Raw genomic sequence first — 22,093 nt, 5'->3', positions numbered from 1 at the left:
GATCTCAGGAGATGACCAGAAAAAAGGAAACAAGGCTGTCAATGAGAGAATTAGTAACTGAACTTACTAAAAATTAACATCAGGGTGAGCAATGGGATAAGTGTTTTTGTTTTTTTTTTAAATTTCTCCAACAGTTCACGTATTTTCTCTGGCAGGAGGGCACTGTCTGTCTCTTATGAGGAGTATCCCACATAGCTTGGTTTGTGAGCTTTTTGAGAGATTTTTGTAGTTTGAAGATGTTTCTGCTAATGTGGGTCTTTTCTGCTCCTTGTTTTTTGTGTTGTATTGATTCTTGAGGGTGTTCCGGGTTTCTTTTCATTCTTTGTTTCAGTTATAAGTATTCCAATATCTGAAGCCACTCAGAACAGAGGTAAATTTTTCAAGGGGATTTTTGAGGGATCTCTTAATAGTTTTAGTATTTTTACTAGAAATTCTGAAAGTATTGGACTCATAGGCAGAAGAATTTTTATCAGAATTATAAAGAGAAATGTGAAAACATGATAACAATAGGAAGAAAGCTAATCAAAGGTATTGAATTGAAATACCATTTGACTTGTGCTTGGATTGGGTGTTGCCTGTTATGCCCTGTGGCAAGTAACTTGTCTTTGTTGGGTTGGGCTGATGCAGCACTGGAGACAGCTGTTCACAGTGAGGTTGATCTTTGTGTGTGTTGGCCATTTCAGTCTGCAGTGCTGAGCTGGAAGCATAGTAAGTAGTGCAGCAAAAACGGGATTTTGCTGACATCCCTTTTATCCTTTCAAAGATGCAGAGACCTAAATGTCCATGTGGAACAGTGGGGGTTTTGTAACATGGGATCTTTCCATTTCTGTTTTACTGTCTTCCCCTCCTTTGAATCTATTGGATTCAGAATGAAGTGCTGTGGTACCTCTAACCCCTCTCCCTGTAGCAGTTCCTGTGCTTATGATGTGCTACATCATGTCCACTTTCCCAAAGGATGCCTTCCCCACCAGCCCACCTGAGCTGCAAATGTTCTGTGTGTGGTTCCAGGGTTAAGCTGCATGCTGACACCGACTCTATAGCAACAGAGACAGTTGGTGCAGGTACTGAAGCTGTGCCTGCAGATAGATGAAATGCCTTTGTTGATAGTCTTTTTGAAGAAGGGTAAATGGAAGTAGAAAAAAAAAAAAAAGAGGAAGAAAGCAAGTCAAAAAGCAGAGCCTTGATGAGAGGATGAAAGGAGTTAGAATTTGTTTCTGTAGTATGTACCAGCTGTTTAACTTTTTGCTTTGACTTTTGCAAGTTACAATCTCCCTTTGAGGGGAGTTCGAGGGCCCCCTTGATGGGCATTGTCAAGAACAATGTCATAAAATCTGTCACCAGGGGTGCCTTGCCCTCCATGAGCCGTTGGCATGTCCCAGCTCTCCTTTGATGTTAGGGGTGGGGCATCCCTGTGCTGGAAGCTGGAAAAAAGTCTCCCTGAACACTGGCTATTTCTGATAGCTGGGATATCCCCAGTGAACTTGTGAATCATTCAGGTGACACAATGATCCAGCCCATCACCTGGGCTGAAACATGCATTGCACTGTGCAGTGTATCCTCTTTCACAGATGAGGATGGGACTTGCTTTCCCCTCCTTTTAGAAATAGCCCTAACTTTGATTGTGTTTAATAGTCTTAGGCAGTGGGTCTGCTGAAGCAGTGTGCAGCTTGGAGCAACAAACTGAGCAGTTGGACACTTGAATTCAGCTCCTGTCTCTGATCCCTGTACTCTCAGCTGATGTTGACACAGTACCCATGTCTTTCTGAGTCTCTCTTCATGAAACAGAAATGATGAAACAGTTCCTCTCTCTGTGAAGAGCATCACTTAGTTTTTGGGATCCAGCAGCAAATGGTATTCGTTTAAAGGCAGGGTGATGGGTGGTTTATAGAACTGTAGAATGTTAATATCTAATCTAAACCTACTCTCTTTTAGTTTGTACCCTTTCCCCCTTGTTCTATCACTGCATTCCTGACAGAGTTCCTCTCTGGCTTCCCTGTACACCCCTTTGGATACTGGAAGGTTGCAAAGAGGTCCCTGTACAACCTTCTCTTCTCCAGGCTGGAGATACAACTTGGTAGGGGAGGTGCTCCTGTCCTCGTATCGATGCTGTGGCCTCCTCTGGACTTGCTCCAACGCTTCCATGTCCGTGTGTTGGGGACACCAGTGCTGGATGCAGGACTCCAGGTGGGGGTCTCACAAGTGCAGTGGTGGGGTCACCTCCCTTGCTTGCTGGCCATGTTCCTTTGGATGCAGCTCAGGATTTCCTTGGTTTTCTGGGCTGTGAGCTCATATTGCCAGCTCATGTTGAGTTGTTCATCAACCATCACCCCAAAATCTTTGCTGGAAGGGTTCCTCTCAGTCCTTTCTCTGCCCAGCCTGTAGGTGTGCCTGGGATTGCCCCAGCCCACGTGGGACTGGCACTATTCTTGGTTGAACTTCATAGGTTTGCATGGGCCCACCTCCCCAGCTCATCCAGGTCCCTCTGGATGCCATCCCTCCCCTCCAGGGTGTTGGCTGCACCACAAGGCTTGGTGTCTTCAGTGAACTGAGGGAGCATTCCATGCCACCATCAGCACCACTGACAAAAATGCTGAGCAGTGTCAGCCCCAGTAGTGACCCCTGAGGGACCCACACTGCTTCCTCATGGAGGAGGTTCCATGTCATCTGCAGCCTGCTGGGTACAGAATGTCCAGCCTTGGACAGAAGCCCAAGTAGCCTGAGAGCTGCTCTCTTTTTGCCAAAAGATAATTCCCAAAGGGGTCTTCTATTAACTATCTTGGCAAGTCTAAAGGACATTTAATCTGCTCAGTGTTTTAGGAAAAAATGAGAATCCTCATTTCGTTTCAGCCATTGCAGTGAACAAAGTACAATTACTAGAGGCTGATATTTTGATATTTGCCCTTAAATACAGTCCTGCCATACAAGCTGTCACTTTGGTCTGAAACTGCTTGATCTGAAATAGTTGTGGTTCTCATCAGCTAGAGTTCCCATCAGGATACCTCAAGTACATTGCTGCCTCTGTGCTTTTTGTAAGAAGTGTTTTCCTGAAATAGACTTCTTTGGACAGTGAAGGATTTTATTTTCTCTGCTGTCCATCTGGTTCCTTCATTCACATCTGGAATGCTATGATTAGCCAATCCACAGCAACAAAGATAATTTAAGTCTTAAGGAGACAGCAGAAGCTTGTGGAAAGGATTTATAGCTTATTAGGATGCCTGTATATTTTTTCTTTGTCTAAAAAACGTTTGCATTACTGTGTCATTTCTAAGAATGAAATTGCCCTCAGGGAAAATTAAAATCCATCACAAAAATGTACTGGAGAGTAGCATTGTTTTCCTAGAAATCACTGTAAATACAAGAAGCACTATAGGTAAACAGTGAAGATGCAGTCTGTTTCTGGGCACTTTAGGGCAAAAGAAGAAATATTCTTCAAATAATTGGCAAAGCAGGATAATTATTTTTAATTTTTGTTACAAGTGGGATGTGATATATCTGTGTGGCCTTGCCCATGCCCAGTAGAAAGCAGATTATACTAACACTTTTCAGAGGTCTTAAGACAGTGCAAATTCAAATAGAGGAAATCCAGTGTCATTTAATGCTTTTATTGCTAATTCTTTAACTGAGGGGGGCAGAAGATAAAAGATTAATCAAAGGTGATTCTTACTAGACTAGATTGTGATTTTTATGGCAGAGTGACAGAAGCTGTGACACAAGGGTCCATTCCCCTTCACTTTGTGTCCCCCCCAACTCCTCCTTGAACAGTGCAAGCTCTGCAGGTCTGCTGTGCCATCTGAGCCTGGGAAGTCATTACATGCCTGGCTGGCTGCACAGGAGGGCTGGCATGGCCCATGAGCTCAGGGCAGTGGGGCAGGAGGTGGCACTGTTCCCTCTCTGCTGACCTCGAGTGTGCTGCTGGTCCAGAACCTCCGTGAACCAGATTCCTGTTTTTCAGGGAAGGCATGACAGAAAAAGTTGAGGAGAGCTTCTTAAAGCACAGAGAATGGATTTTAGTAAATTTGTGAAGACACCCAGCAGGAAGAGATGACAACCTCATGTTGTGTGTCAGAGTTCTGTGAAATGACCATATCTGGCCCCCAGTTGTCAATTTGACCAGTTTAGCTGGCCAATACTTCTTACAGATCCTCTGATTTGATGGCAGAACAGGTGCTCAAAACTCTGTGAAAAAATAATTATGAAAATCGAAATATGTTAATGCTTTTCACAGAACTGTGGCTAGCCAAATATCATGGAACTTCCCACAAAAAATATATTTTGATCAAAGATGCAATGCCAGAAATCAAAGTAGGCAGTTGTATTTTCCTATGCTGACATGCTCCATTTTGCTTTAGTGAAGCAATGCTCACCTCCTGCTGCTGATTGCAGTTGTGTGCCCTGTTTAAATATCTTCTGGGGAAGACCAAGGAGAATGAAGTTATTAAAAATCTGAGTTTCTCTGGGTTCATTTGAAATGAATCACTATTAAGGAATTGTGCCTCACAACTTTTTAGAAAGTGGGTATTTAATTGCTACTACTCAAATGCATTTTCTTAGGGTATGAGTCCCCTTTGAACATCTTTTCTCTTTAGATAATTTAGTTTTTAAAAAGCTGAAAATGGGAATAATGCACAATTAAGAATAAGAGTTGCAGTGCTCATTAGGGAGATGATAGACTGACAGAGTAATGTTAAACACAGAGGAAGCAGAGTTAGGCTTTATTTCCCCACTCTTGTTTGCCCTTACCCTGTGTGGATGCATCTAGAAGTCTGACCCAAATTCAGGTGCATTTTATACATCTGTGTTTGTTAAAAGGAAACTTGTAATTGATATTTCAGTGTGGATATAAAAAGGCAGAATGACAGAAAAATCTTGGGGGTTTTGTTTTTTTTTTTCTTTTACAGGGCAAAAATATTTGAGAGTTTCTCTGCCCCTTTAATGGTTATAAAAAGCGATGGAAAAAACTTTAGCTGTGAAGAGCCCAATGGAAAAGAACTGCAAATTGAAAAGAACAGTTGTCATTGAAATAAGGAAAGAAAACAACTCATAAGCTGATTTGAAAAAATTTGGAGAATTCATATTCAGCTAAATAGTCCTTTAAAGAGAGATTTTTTTTTTTTTTTTTTTTGGTAGTAAATCCTATTGAATCTTGCAGCAACATATTGCTTCACTGCCTCTGCAGATTCATTTGTGCTTGTAATCTAAGACTCCTAAGGCTAATCTAAGCTTTCCTGTGCTACTGAGTAGGTATACAATAAGCAGTCAATTGATTTGTGTTACTCTACCTAGTTTCAGAAGCACTTATTATACCAAATATCTTTTACTTTTCTGGGCACTTTACCTCATCTCTCTTTGTTGCTGAGTTGTCATGCAATAGTAAGCATCTTATAGTGCTTACTTTCCAAAATACGACTTTGTTTGTATTCTGACAACATATTCATTTTATTTCAATTTAGGTATGCTTTCTGATCTTTCATGTGTTACTATATTCCATATAAAGCATTTTTCACCCAGCTGAGTATTCAGTCCTTGCCAGCTATTTATAATTCACTAAAAGCCCATTTTCTGTTTCACACATCAGTTTGCATTGCAGCTAGGGTGGAATCTGTTATGTATTTGTGTGCTGTTTTCTCACAAAGGCAAATCCTTTCATTCTCACCACTTCCACCAGGAGGTTACAGCTCTTTAGCTGGTCATGCACATGGAGCCAAAGGTATTTTGTAGAGGTACTTGACTCAAAACATCTGAATTTGTTTCCCAATGTCTCTTTTTTTTTTTTTTTTTTTTCCTTTTACCTTTCTACCTGGTCCTGTATATATCACAGTAATTTCTTTCAGACCTTGTGAGGAGTTTTGCTTGGTTCAGCCCATACAGATCCATTAGGCTGTAGCCTAATTAATTAAATAATTATAAATATTAATGATGAAGTACTCCTCTGTGTCCCAGCTCTAGCCATCTTCTTGTGTGAGGAATTTTTATACAGTTGACTGCAAAGCCTGTCCATTGACAGGGTAATCTGAAATACCATAATTTTTTTTAAGGTAAAATAATTTTGAAGTGTCTTTCTGCAGGGAATAGTGATTTATTAGTGTTAGCATTTACAAAATAAGCAGCCTTTCAAGGCAGCTACACTAAAATTTCAGAAGCTTAACCACAAAATGTTCCAAGGAATGAATCTTAAGATCATCTTTGGCCAGGCAGAGGTACAACCCATGTATTGTGCTGACTTGATGGCTTGATAAGACTGACCTGAACTGACTGTGGGTTCTAGACCAATTAACAGACTTGACCAGAATAATATCCATTGGCCCTTCCTTTTAGTTTTTAGGTGACACCTTCTGGCTTCATCAGGCTTGTAGTTCTGAGGTGGAACTTCATTTTGATACCTCTTTTCCTGTTGTGTCTGCATGTTTCTGTTCCAGCAGTTTGTCCAAAGGTGCTATCTGGGCTCTGAAGTTCCTTAAATTCATAAAATACTTCCATATTTGTCTGTGTGTGTGTGTTCATGTATGCTTGTCTGCCCTAGAAGTAAATAGTCCTACAGTATTTGTTACTGGGAACTCCTTGCCTTAATTTGTTGTGGGCCACTTTTCAGCATTAATAAACTGTGACTTTTTAGTCTCTGGCTGTGGTTGATGTGTGCTGGGTTTGTCTCTGTGGAGGAAACCGAGTATCTTTTGTGCGTTAGTTGCATTTTTATGTAAGCAATATATTTTATGGTAAATCCACACATCCTCCAGGTCTTCCTCATACTCACCTGCTCTTTTGATTTGGATGGGAAGGGAAGTGTCTCTGTGGGGTTCTGAGGATTTCCACACCTCCTGGGAATTAATTTTGCCCCCTCTTTAGAGCAGGTCAATAGTGCTTATCAGGTATCAGGGTCACTGGCATCAGGCCACACTGCTGTGGGCTGAGGCATTCTGGTTTCTCCCAGAAGTGAAACCAGACATCTTTTCAGAGGCACCTAGCCAAAAAGAGGATTTCCTAGAATTTTAATCTTACCCCTTATGTTTTCACCCAAAATACTGTACTTTGGAGCTGTGCTAATTGACCTGATGTTCTGGTTTTAGATTCATAGTAGTAACCCTCAAAGCTAATTTACACAACGTGCTTTGAACTGAACTTGGTAATGCAAATATAATGTCCTATTAGCAAACTGTGAATGGTTCCTACTGGGATTTGTACAATGATTCTGAGTTCATTATTACTGTCATTCAATACTGTAGATGAGTAGAGGAAAAATAATTAAACAAAGTAGTACTTTAAATCCCAGAAGGAATGTAAAATCAACAAAGTTGAAAACCCAGAGGTCTTAACTTGTGTTTAATATGTGGAAAGGGAGGGGGAAGCAAGGGTGTGTGTTAAATACTCAGTGTAGCTCCCCAACCTAATTGGATGGAAAAATTGATACCCAGTGAATCATGTATTTCCCCCAAATGATTCCGTATTTCTCCAAATTTAAGGCTGATAATGTTACATGGAAAATGGCTTAAGAAGTATTTTCTTCTAATCCTCCTTTAAATATAAGTCATCTTCCAAAAGTATTGCTTGGGGATTTAGCTGTGTGACTCCTACTGATATCCCTGGAAGTTTCACGGCTAAAATGCACAAACAGCGCTTTGAAAAAGCCTCTTGCAGTCCAACACTGTGGAAGCATTTGCTGTGTGAGCATTTCTCATTTCTACTACTTGACCTGGTGGTAGCAGCAAAATCTATGGGGGACCTTAAAGTTGGGAAATGTTGAATGTTCCTCAGCTTTGCATAAACATGCAGGCTGGTACAAGTCTGCTTCTATTAGATGGTGGGCAATTTGTCCCGACATTTAAAATTGAATTGCAAGGAAAGATGACAGAAAAACCACTCTGTTCAGTCAGTCAGTCAATCATATTAATCAGTCAACCAGGCAAAGAGGCAGCAGCTCAATTGAAAAATTATTCTCCAGTGTGGTGAACTCTACCACTTGGCTCTATTCACACTTGAGCTGAGTGCCCTAGAAAGTCAGGCACTGTAATCTGCTTGTCTGCTGCAGACCAGGAGAGTTTCCCTTGGCCTCAGTTCTTCAGCAGTACCTTTCAACCTGCTCTTCATCATTACTTTTTTTTTTCCTATTTGATTCCCTCCACTTTTCTCCAGTGGTTTCTGGGCTGACTGTCTCTCTTAAGCTGTTAACTGTGCAATCATTAGACTGGATACCATAGGAGAAAACCTGAGTCATCTTCTCTATTTTCAGGCTGTGAGACTCGTAGAAAATTTCATTCCTTAGATGTCACAGCCCAGGTTTGTTGTGGTCCAGTGGTACACAATTCCATCTGCCTATCCACCTTTTCCATGAAGGTGCAATGAAGAATGGATGGATGTTGTTTGTAGAGTTGATTAGTTTGTCCTGAGAGTGTCCAGAAGAAGTTACTGCTCTTGCAGCTTGGTGAGAAGGTTATGAGAGGAGACACAATTCTAATCCGAACATTGGACATTTTGGAATAGCCTTATAATGCTATTCTTGCTGCAGGTGTCAGGATGTTCTGAAGATTTGGGCCTTGATTTTTGCCAGAGCTGGATTTCTGTCTCATGTCTTCAAAACTCAAGAAATGAAAACTTTTCTTTTCAAGGTGACACTTGAAAAATAACTTAGGTCCTGAAGATTACATCAACTAAGCATGTGAAATCATACCTACAGAACATTTGGTATTAGAAAATGTTCAATTAAGCTATTGTAGAAGAGTCTACATCAGCCATTGGGAAGTTGTTTCAACATCACAGCTTAAGTGAAAGAGCAAAGCTGACAAAATCTGAAAAAGAGGAATTTGAAAGGCAGAGTAGAAACTGAAAAGAAGAATGGAGGAGAAAGTGACACAAACAGCATAGACTTAGGGAGGGAGACAGCTTGGGTCATTTGGCAAATAAAATGTATAAAAAAGAAAATCATAGTCAAAAGTCAAGAAGGAGTGTAAGTTTCAACAGAATTTGCTATTTTTCAGGATTTTTTTTTTTAAACCACTGCATTAAAGCATTCTGCTGCTTTGAAGAATGAGTTCACTGATCCTACTTACAATATAGCAATACAGAGACTCGATATGAAGGGCAAGGCCTTTAATTTCTTCCCTTTATGCACATTACATAAACATAGGTCTTAGGGTTTAATTCAAACAAAAGATTTTCTATTGATGCTGAAACTGTCTACTTCAGTCTAGAAAGAGATTTGAATAGGAATAAGGCTGCTTTTTCATCATCTTTCTAAACTAAATATGAATTCTCTCTTAAAAACCAAAAACAAAAGGCTACAGGGAGCTCAAGATTTTATAGTTTATCCAGATAAGAGGAAGATGTAGATTTATGCCTGGCTCTGGAGACCAAAGAGGGTATCAAGGGAAAAAAAAAAAAAAAGATATGAAGGAGAGAGTAGCATCAGTGAAGATTACATGGTAATCTGTAGTATACTGGAATTTGTTTTCCATTGGAATGTCATTGGAATCCCTTTTATTATTATGCAGTGTAAAGTGATGTGTACAACTAATTTATAAATTAGTGAATGTGAAGTCTTATGCCTTCATTGTGACCACTCTGACACAATAGCTGCTGTTTCCATGAGCTTTACTGGAGTAGAGTTTGGCACTAGGAAGTTAATCAGAAAACTAACAAAGAATTTATAGTGTAAACAACATTTTTAAGTCAGGCAATTAAATTAATGATCCTGTCTTGAAAGCAGTTCAAAAACATCTGTCTGCTCAACAGTGTGCCCTTGTGTCTGTGACTTTGCCCTTTTGGGTGTTCAGGATTATTAGAAGCACTTAGTGCACATACATTCTTGTAGGTACATCTGTTTTGCTCAGCTGCAGTAATTCTCCCACTTACATTGTGTAAATCTCTGCCCCAGCTTTGTGTGTAAGGAGCAGAGAGGCTTTTAAGGCATCACTGCATGTTCATGGTCAAAAGCATCATGTTTACATTGCTATGTCAGGCACAGCCAAATATTGCTTGTGGGTTTGATGAAACACATATGCCATTTGTGCAGGTTGCATAATGCCAGGAATAAGCAGCTAGGGCAAAGATTATTAGGGATTAAGGAAAGTGATATATTAAAGCTCCCTTTTCCCTGAAATGGCTGCAGAACAGGTTCTGCTCAACCTCTCTGCTGAGCAGCTTCACATTTTCTCTTGCCTGGGAGCCCTGTAATTGCATGGCAGGAAGGATGACTGGTATAGCCAACAGTGGTCAAGTAATTTGCAAAGGGTTTCTGAAACTTTGGTGTATGTGGGACACTGCTTCTCTGTATCACAGTCTCATTGTCAGCTATTTTTCAGAACAGAAATTGCTGCTTCTCTGAAGTTTCAAGACCTGTTCTAGATCCTTGGAGAGAACAGCAGTACAAAAATGTAAGCTAGTGCTATTTGCAGGTATCGTTTGTAAGCCTTGGTACAGGAAGTCCCTGCTTTATTTGATGTCATTTCAAGGTTGTTAAAAAATAGCTTGCAATGCTGAATATTCTTTCTTATCACTATTGAAATTTGTAGTACTTCTAACCTTCAGTATATACCTTTAAGGTCTACTTTCTTTAAAATTATCTAAAGGACTGATATCTTAGTAGCAATTTGTTCTACTATGAAGGTAAGTGTTTGTGATTTTCCTGTGTCAGTGATAGCATTGGTTTTTTAAACACTTTCCCCTCCTTTTTTGTTGCTTTTCAAAGCTCTTATACTTGTATGCTGCTCTCCTTTTAATCTCTTTTAGTAACCAGATTCTACAGCAGCACTGGGGGGCAAATTCCACTTTTCAATTTTTTTTTTTTTCTGTGTTGCAGGGATGTGGTTTTGTTCTATAAAAAAGTTTTGAACACAATTTCTGCAATAATTAATTGCATTTGTTAAAGCAAAAATATATTTTATCCTCTGATTTAGGGCGCTGTCCCTCAGTAGGTGCCTGGGTTCTTGCTAATTTGTATGGCCTGTCTAGCAAGCGTGTTGAGATAGGAAAAGAATAATCAACAGTGTTAAAACTAGCATGAAGTTTTGAAGAGTCCTTTTTTGACAAAAATTTCTAGAAGGGTTAGAGTGATTGAGATGATCTTTGGTCATCTTTCCTTTGTGACCTTTAATTAAAAAGCTGAAACGCGTTAGTTATTTAAAATAATTTTTAGATGCAATTTGGTGCTAAAACATTAAGTGTAAGACTGCATACATGGAAGTTCAGCAGAACAGCCACCTGAAAACAGCTATTGTGTCTTTTAGAAGCTTTGATGTTGAATGGCTGTGACATGTCCTGTAGTCTGTGGATCACCCATATTAGCTGTAAAGTATCCTCTTAAGCTAAAAATTGAATTGTGATTTCACTTGTTTTATAGTTTGTCTCGTCAGACAAAAATGTTTGACCTGTTCCTGCCTTTCATAACATAAGCATTAGGTGTTGTCAGTAATTGTCATAAAGCTTAGCCCATGCATAAAGCCTTAATTGTTCTCTGTTGTTTGTCTTGGATAGCTATATAAAGGGCTCATTCTGGGTCTTTTTTATCTTATCTAACAGTGTTAAAATAAATCTTACTTCCAGGAAAAACTTGTGGCAATTCAAGTAACAAGTCTGAACTCTTCTGGTGCCTTTGCACATGTTGAGTCTGGTTGCCTTCTTTGGGTGTGTAATCATTTCCAGATGATGTTTTGTGACTGCTGACAATCTACAGAGGGCAAGCTGGACACATGGCTCTCCTTGATGTTCAGGCTTTGCTTTGTGAGGAGGAAGGAAAAAAGGAATTTTTTTGTTGTTGTTGTTGGAGTGGGGAGGCTGAACAGATGGTCAGCAGAGGACTGAAGTAATAGGTGGCAAACAGGCAGAGAGGAGAACCAGGTAGGAGAAAATGTAAGCAGATTACTCTTTGATGCCTTTGCATTCCCCTTCATTTCTCCCCAGTTGCTTAGTAGGGAATGCAAGAGAAATAATAATAGAAAGTGAAAGGAAACTTTTCTCATGGGTTTTGGAAAAGAGATGATACTTTCAATACTGAAGTAGGTTAAAAAGTTGTTGTGTAATAAAGTGTAAACAATGATTCTGGTGGCTGCAGAGAGCAAGGAGAACAGGATGGTCCTATGCATGTGGTGGAATGGGAGAGGAAAACCCAACCTTCACTTTCCCATAGGAGAATTCAAGAGCCTCCATCCCCTGAGGATGTTATCAGAGAAGATCTCCAGCATTTTTCCAGATGTGGTGCTATACAGTCACTCTGGAGCATTGTGCACGAATCCATGTCCTATCTAATTTTAAGTGAAGTTAAACCTGTCTGCAATGAAGAAAACCTTTCTGGGGCAAGTTGGTTTATTTATGTCAGCAGTGTAAAGCAGAGAGACAGTTTGGTTTGAGCTCAGATTTCCCTGAAGTGAGAATATTGTCATCTGGTAGCAAACACATGAAGTAGGAATGGTTTTCTCCCTGGTTTCCTGTATCAAATTTAAAATTCCATTTAGTGCACTCCAATCATTTGTTGATTTTGAATCAATTGTGGAAAAGTAACCAAACCTGTGATAGGGGATCTGCACCTAGACTGTGGTTACTGCAGAGGTGGTACGTGCATGGGAGAAGTTGGAAGGGCAGGAAGCTGCTTCCAGACCTGGGGCTGCACAGTTGGGTGGTCTGGTGCTATTTGCTTTGTGATGCTCCCCATACTTTATATAGTCTCTTACAGTATGTAGGCAGATCTTTGTTCACGTTTCTACATGTGCTGGTGACTGCTGGGCCCACTGCCCTTTCAGTTTAGAATCAGTATGCTTGCTTTGATACTGTGTAATAAAGCAATGCATAAAATTTCAGCTAATTTTTTTTAAGGTTAATTATTTACTGAAAGTAATTTGCCTCCTCCTGCCTGCTGTCTCCCACAATTAGCATGGAAGGAATCCCTGTGTCAGGTTTGACAGATTTTGCAGAAATTTGAAAGAAATTCAGAAACCATGTGAAAGTATGGTAATTCTCTTGAATTTAGGCAATTTAATCATCACAGAACTTGAAGGGTCACCTGTCTCTTTGGATGAAAAGTACTGCATACAACAAAGAAGGTTCAGGAGGCAGATTCTGGGAATGTCTGTTTCTCAAATGTGCCTTTTTATGCAGGGTGGTTTTCCCCTGCTCCTTGTCACCTCTGCAAACCTTTTGTGCCTTGCTCAAAGACAGAATTGTCAGTTGTTATAGGCAGAGCTGCTGGCACCTCCTGTCATTTCTTTTTGTAAGATCTATTTTCTGGTTTTTATTTCTTTGTCAAACTTCTGTTCATTCTTAGATTTTCCATAACTTATATCTGCCCTGACATCTAACTTGAGAGCAGAATGTGGCTTCTCTCTTAAAAGGAGTATCTTCTGTATGCTATATTTAGCTGTAATTTTTTACATCAAAGGCAAGGTGCCACTTGTCTTATTGCATGCTCAAAATTATTGTTGCACCAAGGTCTATGAATTAAGCCATCTGTAAATATGCTGAGAACTTTGACACAAGCAGAAGGAGCATTTTCTTTGCCTACTTCTGCTATGTGTAAAATACTGCCATTTTTTCAAATGAGCTGGAAAAACTTGTCCAAACTTGGCCTTTATGTGATTTCCTGAAGAGAGGAAGCTGCTTCTCCTGGGCTTGCAGTGCCCACCCATTCCCAGCATGTCTGGAGGTTAGACTGTGCTTCCCCCTGTTCAGGATGTACCAATGTGTTAGGGAGAAATTGAACAGTAGACACTCTGTATCCACAGCTCCAAAGGGAACTTCCTGAGGAAGGCAAGTTGTTCTCACTGCTTCAGTCTTTTCCTGTTTCAGCATTAGGGGCAAAATGCTATGCTGTCCTGTGTTCTGCCAATTTTGTATTTCTCTATTACTCTTCATAGATTTTTTTTATTGTTTCCCATATTTTTCCAGAGTTAGAGAGTATAAAATAGAAATATAGTATAAGGTTTTAAATATGAGAGTGAGCATAGTATTTTAACACAGTGATGCTCCAGATGGAACCTTTGGTTGTTTCCTTCTATATATCATAAGTGTTGCCCTCTGATATCAGAGCAGTTGACTGTCTAGTGCTGCAGAGGAAAGTGATGCTGATGGAAATCTTCACATGGACAAGATACTACATACTCCATCCCTGTGAGAGTTCTGAAAGCAGTGGAGTGTCATTTGACAGTGGATCCCTGAAAGGCCCTTCTCCTTTGGGGTGGGACTGTGATAAGATCAGCATTACTGAATCACCCAGCTGTTGTTGCAGACTCTTTTGCATCCAGAGGGACTGAGACTGTCTAGCAGCCTTGCTTAGTGCAGCCCTGCTGCATTCCTGGATCTCAGTCCCAGCAGAAGTGCTGCTCCTGAGCTGCCTGCCAGTGGTATGCCACTGCAAAGCACAGTTTTCCATTTCTGTGGCAGCACAGTATCCTGTTCTTCAGCCAGCTGCTTACAGAGGGAGGGAAAAACCTTGTGACTGAGTTATGGAATCATCTCCAATTAGGCAGAGAATATTTCCAACTTCATCAAGTAAGATTGGGTTGTGTCTTTAAATGTCTGGCTTTAATTTCTTAGATGTTCAGTACAGATGTTTGTGTTTCCAGTTCACCTTTATGTAGTGTTTCTAATTGCAGAATAGCCAGTCCATTTGGACTCGTAAATTTTGGCCACCTGATCTCTGGTAGCAGTAATTTCCTCAGTTATTTTATGCTGTTCTGCAATGTTACTTAGAAAATTAGCAGATTTCTTAGAACAAACCACAATTACTGGAAGAGACAGATAGTAACTATGTACCTTGGTATTTACTTCATTACTGAATGACAGGGAACCAGCATAGAAATTCATTTGCCTTTTAAAAGTATTTGCACTTTTTAAATAAGGTACTTATTTTTGTGCCTTTAATCCTGACCTTTTCTGTTCTTTCTACTTGAGTTCCTTGGGAACAATGCATTGGAGAGTGGCCATTGTTCTTGTTTTTTGGGGTTTTCCCCATCTGTCTGCAGGATGCAAAATTTCTTACCATTCTGTAATCCAAAATCATCTTACTGGGGCTTGATAAATCATCTTGACATGTAGTTAGGCAGCTGAGGTGACATCTCTGAAGTTTGACTGTCTTTTCAAGTGAAGCTTTACATATATCAAAGCCATTCTTCAGTTTTTCAGACCCCAACTTCACACATTAGTGTAGTACATCTTTCATGACAGAAAAGATCAGAATCATTTTCATAGAATCATTTTCTGCTTTCATTTTCTCTTGGTATTAATAGCAATTTTTAAATTTAAAAACAGGATAGTGACAGGAGAAGCAACATGTCAGCCTTGTTCACACCTAATTCTGTCCTCAGAGTAGATCAATGCATGTCTGTGCAATTATTTTTATTTTTATTCCTAAATACTTAAGTCGGGCAAAAATTGTCATTGAAGCCAGTGGGAGTTGTGCTTTGCCTAATAAAATATTTGAGAAGGAGCATAATGCTTGTGGATCAGAAATGCTAATTTTGTAGGTTTCAGGTTTGTCCTGCAGACAGGTAAATTCTGGTTGCTCTTTTTATGCTGGGTGTTGATGTAGGCACTATTGCATCTCTTCCAACCTTTAATTTTGTGTAAAACTTATGTCATTATTCATCCACACTGTCTATCCATTAAAAAAACAACAACAACAAAAAAAAAAAATCCCAAAAGACGAATAACACCTTCTAGGTTAGAACCCAAAAAATTTACTTTGGACTTTTTATCTCTTGAACTCAGTGGATGACTTGTGTGGTAGAGAACTACTGACCTGTGAAAACTACTGTGATATTGACTACCATTTTTTAAGCCTCTTATTCAATTCTAAAGATTTGTTCTTCTGAGTTGCCAAGTATCTACATCTGGAGCATCCATATGAATGCTGGGTTTGAGGTGTCTTCAGTCAGATTCTCAGTTTTTATAAAGTTTTAGAAAATATTGATCATAAAATCCAAAGCATATCTCATAGTCTGTAGCTCTTTTTAAGTTCAGTTTTTGAGGACCAAAGTATAAGAGACTGAAGAATAAAAGTAATGAAACACTTTCATGTGCAGGCTTGAATAATCTTTGTAAGTGATAGAAATAGCATTACCCCACTGGGGCTGCTTTCAGATGAGAAATGACATGTGATGATATTTTAAAGGAATGCTACGTAGGTTTATTTTTGAATGGTATTTATACAGCTTCTAAAACAGCAGATTTATGTTCTGTAGCAATTAAAAGGCCACCACAGGAGCTCACTGCTGCTCCTCAGTTCTGTCTGACCAGAGCTGATTCCATGCTGTAAGGAGGAAGAAAAATTTAAGATAAAATAAGGTAAAGGAATGCTGACTCACTTTTCTTCAATTAAGACTTCACAAGAGAAGTTTATTTTTAGTCTTACCAAATAACCTAGTGTTCTGATCTTCTGTGAGTATTTATACTTCTTTATTATAATAGAGAATTTATACTTCTTTATTTTAATAACTCCCCTCAAGGCCAATATAAGCTAAACATGTAACTCCCCAGAGAACTGATGGAAAAAGGCAACCCCATTCACTTAAATGTAAAAATAAACCATTTGGCATGCAGAGAAGAATCTCATAAATTATTATTTCTTTTCTTTCTCTGTCATCTAGTATTTTCTTGGCCAGATTGAAGGCACACACGGCTTCCTGTTTGTATTTTTTTTTTTTCTTTGAAGTGATGGTGAATAGATTAATTAAATTAAAACAGAAAAATCAGCTAATCTGTTGCTTGTCTTCTGTTTCAATGGATGTTCTAAAAGGCTGAAACTATTCCTGTATTTGTTGCAGTGCTGTCTACACTTTGTTGCAAGAGAAGTAACCTTAATCTGATTTTTAAGATGTGTTTTCCTTCCAGCAAAATCTCCAGGTCACAGCTTTTCCAATTACACAGAGAAGAAGGCAAGGAGACAAAGCTAGTCTGGGGAGCTTTCTCTTTCAGCAGCAAAGTTTGCATTTCTTTTAATGTAGTTAAAACGTTTGACAGGAGAGAGTAGGGTTTAGTGATGTGAGGTGATTTCCAAATGAGTGTTAGCTTTTTGCTGACCTACTTTTGACTAGTGGTGTATTCTTGTCCATTACTTTTTGTCATTGAATAATGCTGGTGTATTAAGCTGTGTGCTTCAAGGGCATTGTAAAATTGCATGTAGGGGCAGGACTGAGCTGTGAAAGTGCGAATTACTTTATCAGATCAAACCCAATTAAAAAGTGACGAGCACAGCAGGAGAAATTGAAAGCAAGGTTTATCTTTCATGTAATGTAAGAAGTCACTATATGGGCTAGAAACAAAGTGAGTGTGAAACAGATTCTCCACCTCTTCTCATCCCTCTCCAGAAATTAATAATATCTGCTGCCTTTATTATCCAAAAGAATAAGCCCCTGAGTTGTAACAGCTCATGTTGAAGGACACTGTGACAATGGCAAGAGAAGGGGAAGTACAGCACCCGAACACCTTGAAGCTGTTTGCTATCAAAGCCTGCACTGGCCTCAGGTCAGCACATTTGGGGATTGATGGATAGGGAGTTTGCAAGAAGTGGTGGCAGTTCTTATAAAGCTGTAGTGTGTCATTAAAGAAAGACTTGCAGTCTTGCAGGCTCTCTGCAGTTTCACAGGAAGTTTAGGAATAAAAGCATGGTAAGGGAACTGTGAGCTTTTACTAAGCCCTGTAGTTGTTACAGAACTGCTACAAGCTAGGGAAAGTTACACAGTCTCCAGTGCCACTGCAGAAAACCTTATATAACCTTTTGCATAACATCCATCAGCACTCTTCTAATGAGTAATTGGGCCTGTGAATGTATAAACTAATGCAGTTGTCTATGTGCAATATAATATTGCAGACTCCTGCTTCCAGACTACTGGGGCTATGGTGGGTTTGGGTTTTTTGTTTGTTTCAGGCTTTGTTGTTTGGTTTGTTTGTTAATCTAATAAACTCATATAACAAGCAAAACAAAACAAACAACCAAATGGTAAATCAACTTTGCAAAATGTGTTGTACACTTGCCATTGCATTGCAGACAGCTCCAGTGCTGTGTGACCTGGTGAACACCACCCTCTGCAGACAGTCAGTGTTACACTGACCCTGATGCTTGCTGCTGATGGTATTACCTCTGTGAACTCCTGTGTGTGTAAACTTCAGCACAGCTGATTTGGTTAATGCCAGGTTTTCAGGTTAGGCTTTAGTGGATGATATTCTACTTTGTGAAGGAGAAAAAAGCCCCAAGAAACACAGAACACGATGTGTGTAAGCTGTGCTTGGAACCATTGTAATTGTGAGGAAGGTGGGGGAGATGAGTGGGTAGATTCCCAGGGTACCTGATCCATGTAGCATGTTTTGCCCATAAAAACAGTGATGATCTGTAGGATGCCTCTCCATATAAAATCTATATTTGATGTACAATGAATTTAGACTTTAAAAGAGACCAAGTGCTTTACAGTCTTGGGGGGAAGAAAAGTCATATTGTGAAAATGGTTATTATATAAAAACTCCATTTTCCTCAAAGAGGTTTACTTTCTACCATTGGTGGAGTACCAATGATCAGTCAAAATAACAGCTTTGTTGTTGTGTGTTATGGTAAGTAGTCTTTTGGAGTGTCTTCTGGGTGAAGAAGTTGTAGGGACTCAGAGAATGTTTAGGTCTCAACTTTAAAAACAAACACACACACACACTTAGTGTGTGTGTGTGTGTGTATCCCCCCCAGACACCAAACCACAAAAATCTGCAACCTAAATTTCATAACAGTCTTGAGTGGTATTTCTTTAGTATTTTGGTTTCATCAGAAAAGGTTTGATACAAGATTGATGACAATTTAAAGGACTGTTGTGCATGCACTGATGCATTTATTAGGCTGGCTTACTTCTCCTAAAGGTGAAGAGGAGGACCTAGCTGTGTGGGTAATATTTCCTGTTTTGTGGGGATGATTTTTTTTTTTTGGCTGCTGTTCTTGTCTTTGTTTTTCATTTTGTCAAGAGGAAACTTCTACAAACTGTACCTTTGTTTGTCTCACCATTTTTCTGGCCCAACTGAGAAGTTAATGCATTCATTATTGATCTATTATTATAATATAGATACAATAGACTTTCAAGAAAAAAGGGAGAAAACACCCACACTGTAATTTGAATGTGAAAAAGATTAATGAAATTCTTATTCCTAACTGATGTGTCTAAAATATGTGGGTAAGAGATGAGTTGGTTTAAAAAAAGAAAACCCCCATAGAACTGTGCTGTTATATCATTACCTAACTTTGGCCTTTATTTTACAGTGACCAGTGTAAAAGAAAATGCTGAGAAGTACATGGAGATTCTGGAGGATAAACTACATAGGTAAGGATGGTATCATGAAAACCTTTGAAATCTTAAAAATGCAGCATTGATATGCATGAAAGTGTTAAGGAACTTGCATTAGAATAGTACCAAAAATAGTTCAGAGTAGGAAATACCATATGTGTTAAGAGCTCTGGTCATGGCTGCATTCAGCAGCCTGCCAATGGGTGCAGGTGAAAGAAGGATTCACTTTCTTCTCCAGTTCACAGGGCTGCTCTGGAGCAGCAGTGCTCCAGCTAGAATCCCTGAAGTGTTGGGGATAGGACAGCTGGGTGAAAAATCACCCTTCTGCTTCTATGCAAAACCCAACAGTGAGCAGGGCCAAAGAATCCTTTACCAGAATTCTGGGTATCATCAGCAGGTAATGATAGTCTGTATAACAGTTTTGAAAAAATGCCAGTTTGGGGTATTGCAGGGAGCAAATACAAACCCAGACAACAATAGATATTTTAAGAACTGAATCCTAATGGAGAATTTACAGATTTTTATGCCTTTTTTTTTTTTTAAACAAATGTTATCATTTTTATTTCCTTCTCTTACTGTGTGAAGTGGGTTCTAGGTGACCCCTCTGACTTCAGGCTTCTCCTTGAAATATGGGTAGCAAATATTACAGTGCTGTTGTAATGGAGTCTTCTAGTAAGTGAACTTTGCCCTGAATGAGTATACTTGTATTGAAAAAGGCTTTCATGGCTTGTAATTGGACTTTGTGTTTTAATAAAATGTAATCCACCAAATAAGCACCACTTCCATTACTGAGCAGGTATAATTAATAAATTGTTGCCCTTGCTATTTTTTGTTGTATTGGTAAAGAAAGGGTTCTATTTAGTTAGTTTTGCTCACTCATACTTTTAAATGTAGAAATATTTATTTTAATAATCTCTTCAATTTAAAAGATGTTCAGATCTGAATGAGAAATGTTGGAACCAGACCTGAAGATCAAGCTTTGTTTCTGTGTGCTGCTTAACCCTCTCTTAATAACATTTTTACTCCATGTACTTCAGTCCATAAATTTAAGACAGATCTTAAGGACTTTGTTTGCTGTCTTTTTGAAAACTGTACTCTTTATTGAAAGATAAAGTATAGCAACATGTTTTGATGTTTCTAAAGTGTATGGATTTAATTGACATATCAGGCTCCCAGAACAATGTAAGTTTCTATTTAAGTGTAAAATACTTGGAGTAGCTGGTTGTTTGTTTCTCCTTCCAGAGGTTTATCAGAGACAATTTGCAGGTCCCAGATGGTGAAGATTCAGTCCTGAGCTTGTTTTCCAAGATGTGCAAATGGTATAAGTCTAAAAATAGTTCAAGTAATTAAGAGCTAAGAATTTGTTTGAATGGAAAGAGAAGATCTTTAATGTTTTTATCAGAAAGAAGTTTCCAAAATACAATGTCTTGAAAAATATTTTATTTTTATGCTACTAAGTTGGTTATGGATATTTGTTTTTTATAGGTTGTTTGGCCTTTAAGTAGTTACCTACACCTGCTTTACAGCTTGAGCAATTAAAAAAAACCAAAAAGCAAGTAAGAGCCCAAGAGGCTTCCCTGAACCTTGCCCCTGCTTAGAGCAGTAATTTGAGAGAGTTTCTCTTTTTTGCTCTTCATATAAATGCTCAGATTACTCATTTATGTATATCATAAGCTAAAAAAAGTCTCTAAGGAAAGTTTAAAGAGTGAGTTTTAAGATTGCATTTTAGACAGAGATATAATTTGCATCTGGCTCATGGATGCACTTTTGGGGATGCTCTTGAAACCAAAGGAGGATCAAGTCTGGGTAGCACGAATTCAAATAAGCCTCTAAATCTTTTCTCCAGATGAAACCTATAATTTTGCCAGGTAATGTTTCAAATAGAAACAGCCTAGATTCAGAATGCTTCAATTTAAGATACAGCTTCAAAGTAAAGCAGAACTCTTGGAAATGTCATTTTTGACTGCTTTGTAACAGAAGGAAAAGGAAATTAATGAAGAAATCTCATAACAAAACAGCTTTAATGAAGATTCAAGTTTCAAAAAATCAATGTTGTCAGATAATTTCCCTCCCCCTCTTCCCTTTTCTCTTTTATTTTCTTGAGAAAAGTTTGTAATATATTCCTCTTGTCCTTTTTTTAATTTTTTTTAATGGTTGGAGGGAGGGGAGGGGAACCTAGCTTATTTGCTGGAATATCTTGTGGGGAGATGGGGTGTTGTGGTATTTTTTGTTTTTTGGTTAGTTGGTTTTTAAAACAAATGCAGTACTTTTCACTGCAGCTAAAAAATGCATCCAGTATCAGGTAGCTTAATAGAATATATTTCATTAGAAATGCTACTCTTTTGATAACCTTGTATCTAAAGAAAAAATGGGCAAATATGCATTGGCAAAAAATGGGAATACATTCAGTACCTGATGGTTTCACCCCAAGGAAGGCAAAGCACCCACTAAGCATAGAGATTACATGATATTGTTTTTTCTGGGTTGAAAATATAGGTTATATTCTGACAGTGGACTGACAGTTGTTGAGGATAGTATCCTTCAATAAAAGAATCAACAAATAGCATGTTTAACAATGCTGCTGGCTGGCTCTTTCCTAGTCACCAGCATACATCAAGCCATTCTTCAGGTTTATGCATGAAATCATTGGCTGCTCTCCTGAGAGTAAATACCATTGCTTACCTTCTGTTAGTAAACAGGAGATGTGCAAAAGTGGTCAGAGTTAGGATAATAAAAGTGAGTTCAGATATTCACACAGACAGAGGTCTCTGCTGAAGTACAAGAAGCTTTGTGTGGGTAACTTCAACTCATCACTTGAGCCATTTAGGAGGGATTGTTTACAGGAGAAGTTTACAGTA

The 22,093-nt window shown here is 38.9% G+C and overlaps 1 protein-coding gene across 1 annotated transcript in view; it reads left to right on the top strand.

Annotated features, from left to right (window-relative positions):
- DISC1 (DISC1 scaffold protein) overlaps positions 1-22,093 on the top strand; it is a 182,593-nt gene that overhangs the window by 121,695 nt on the left and 38,805 nt on the right. Inside the window, 1 exon segment of the mRNA XM_056487127.1 lies at positions 19,211-19,271. Coding sequence (XP_056343102.1) covers positions 19,211-19,271 — 61 coding nt within the window.

Source organism: Oenanthe melanoleuca, chromosome 3 (assembly GCF_029582105.1).
Source record: "Oenanthe melanoleuca isolate GR-GAL-2019-014 chromosome 3, OMel1.0, whole genome shotgun sequence".
Classification (NCBI taxonomy): domain Eukaryota; kingdom Metazoa; phylum Chordata; class Aves; order Passeriformes; family Muscicapidae; genus Oenanthe; species Oenanthe melanoleuca.
Note: the sequence above shows the minus strand (reverse complement) of the source record. Positions and strands in the feature narration are given on the sequence as shown.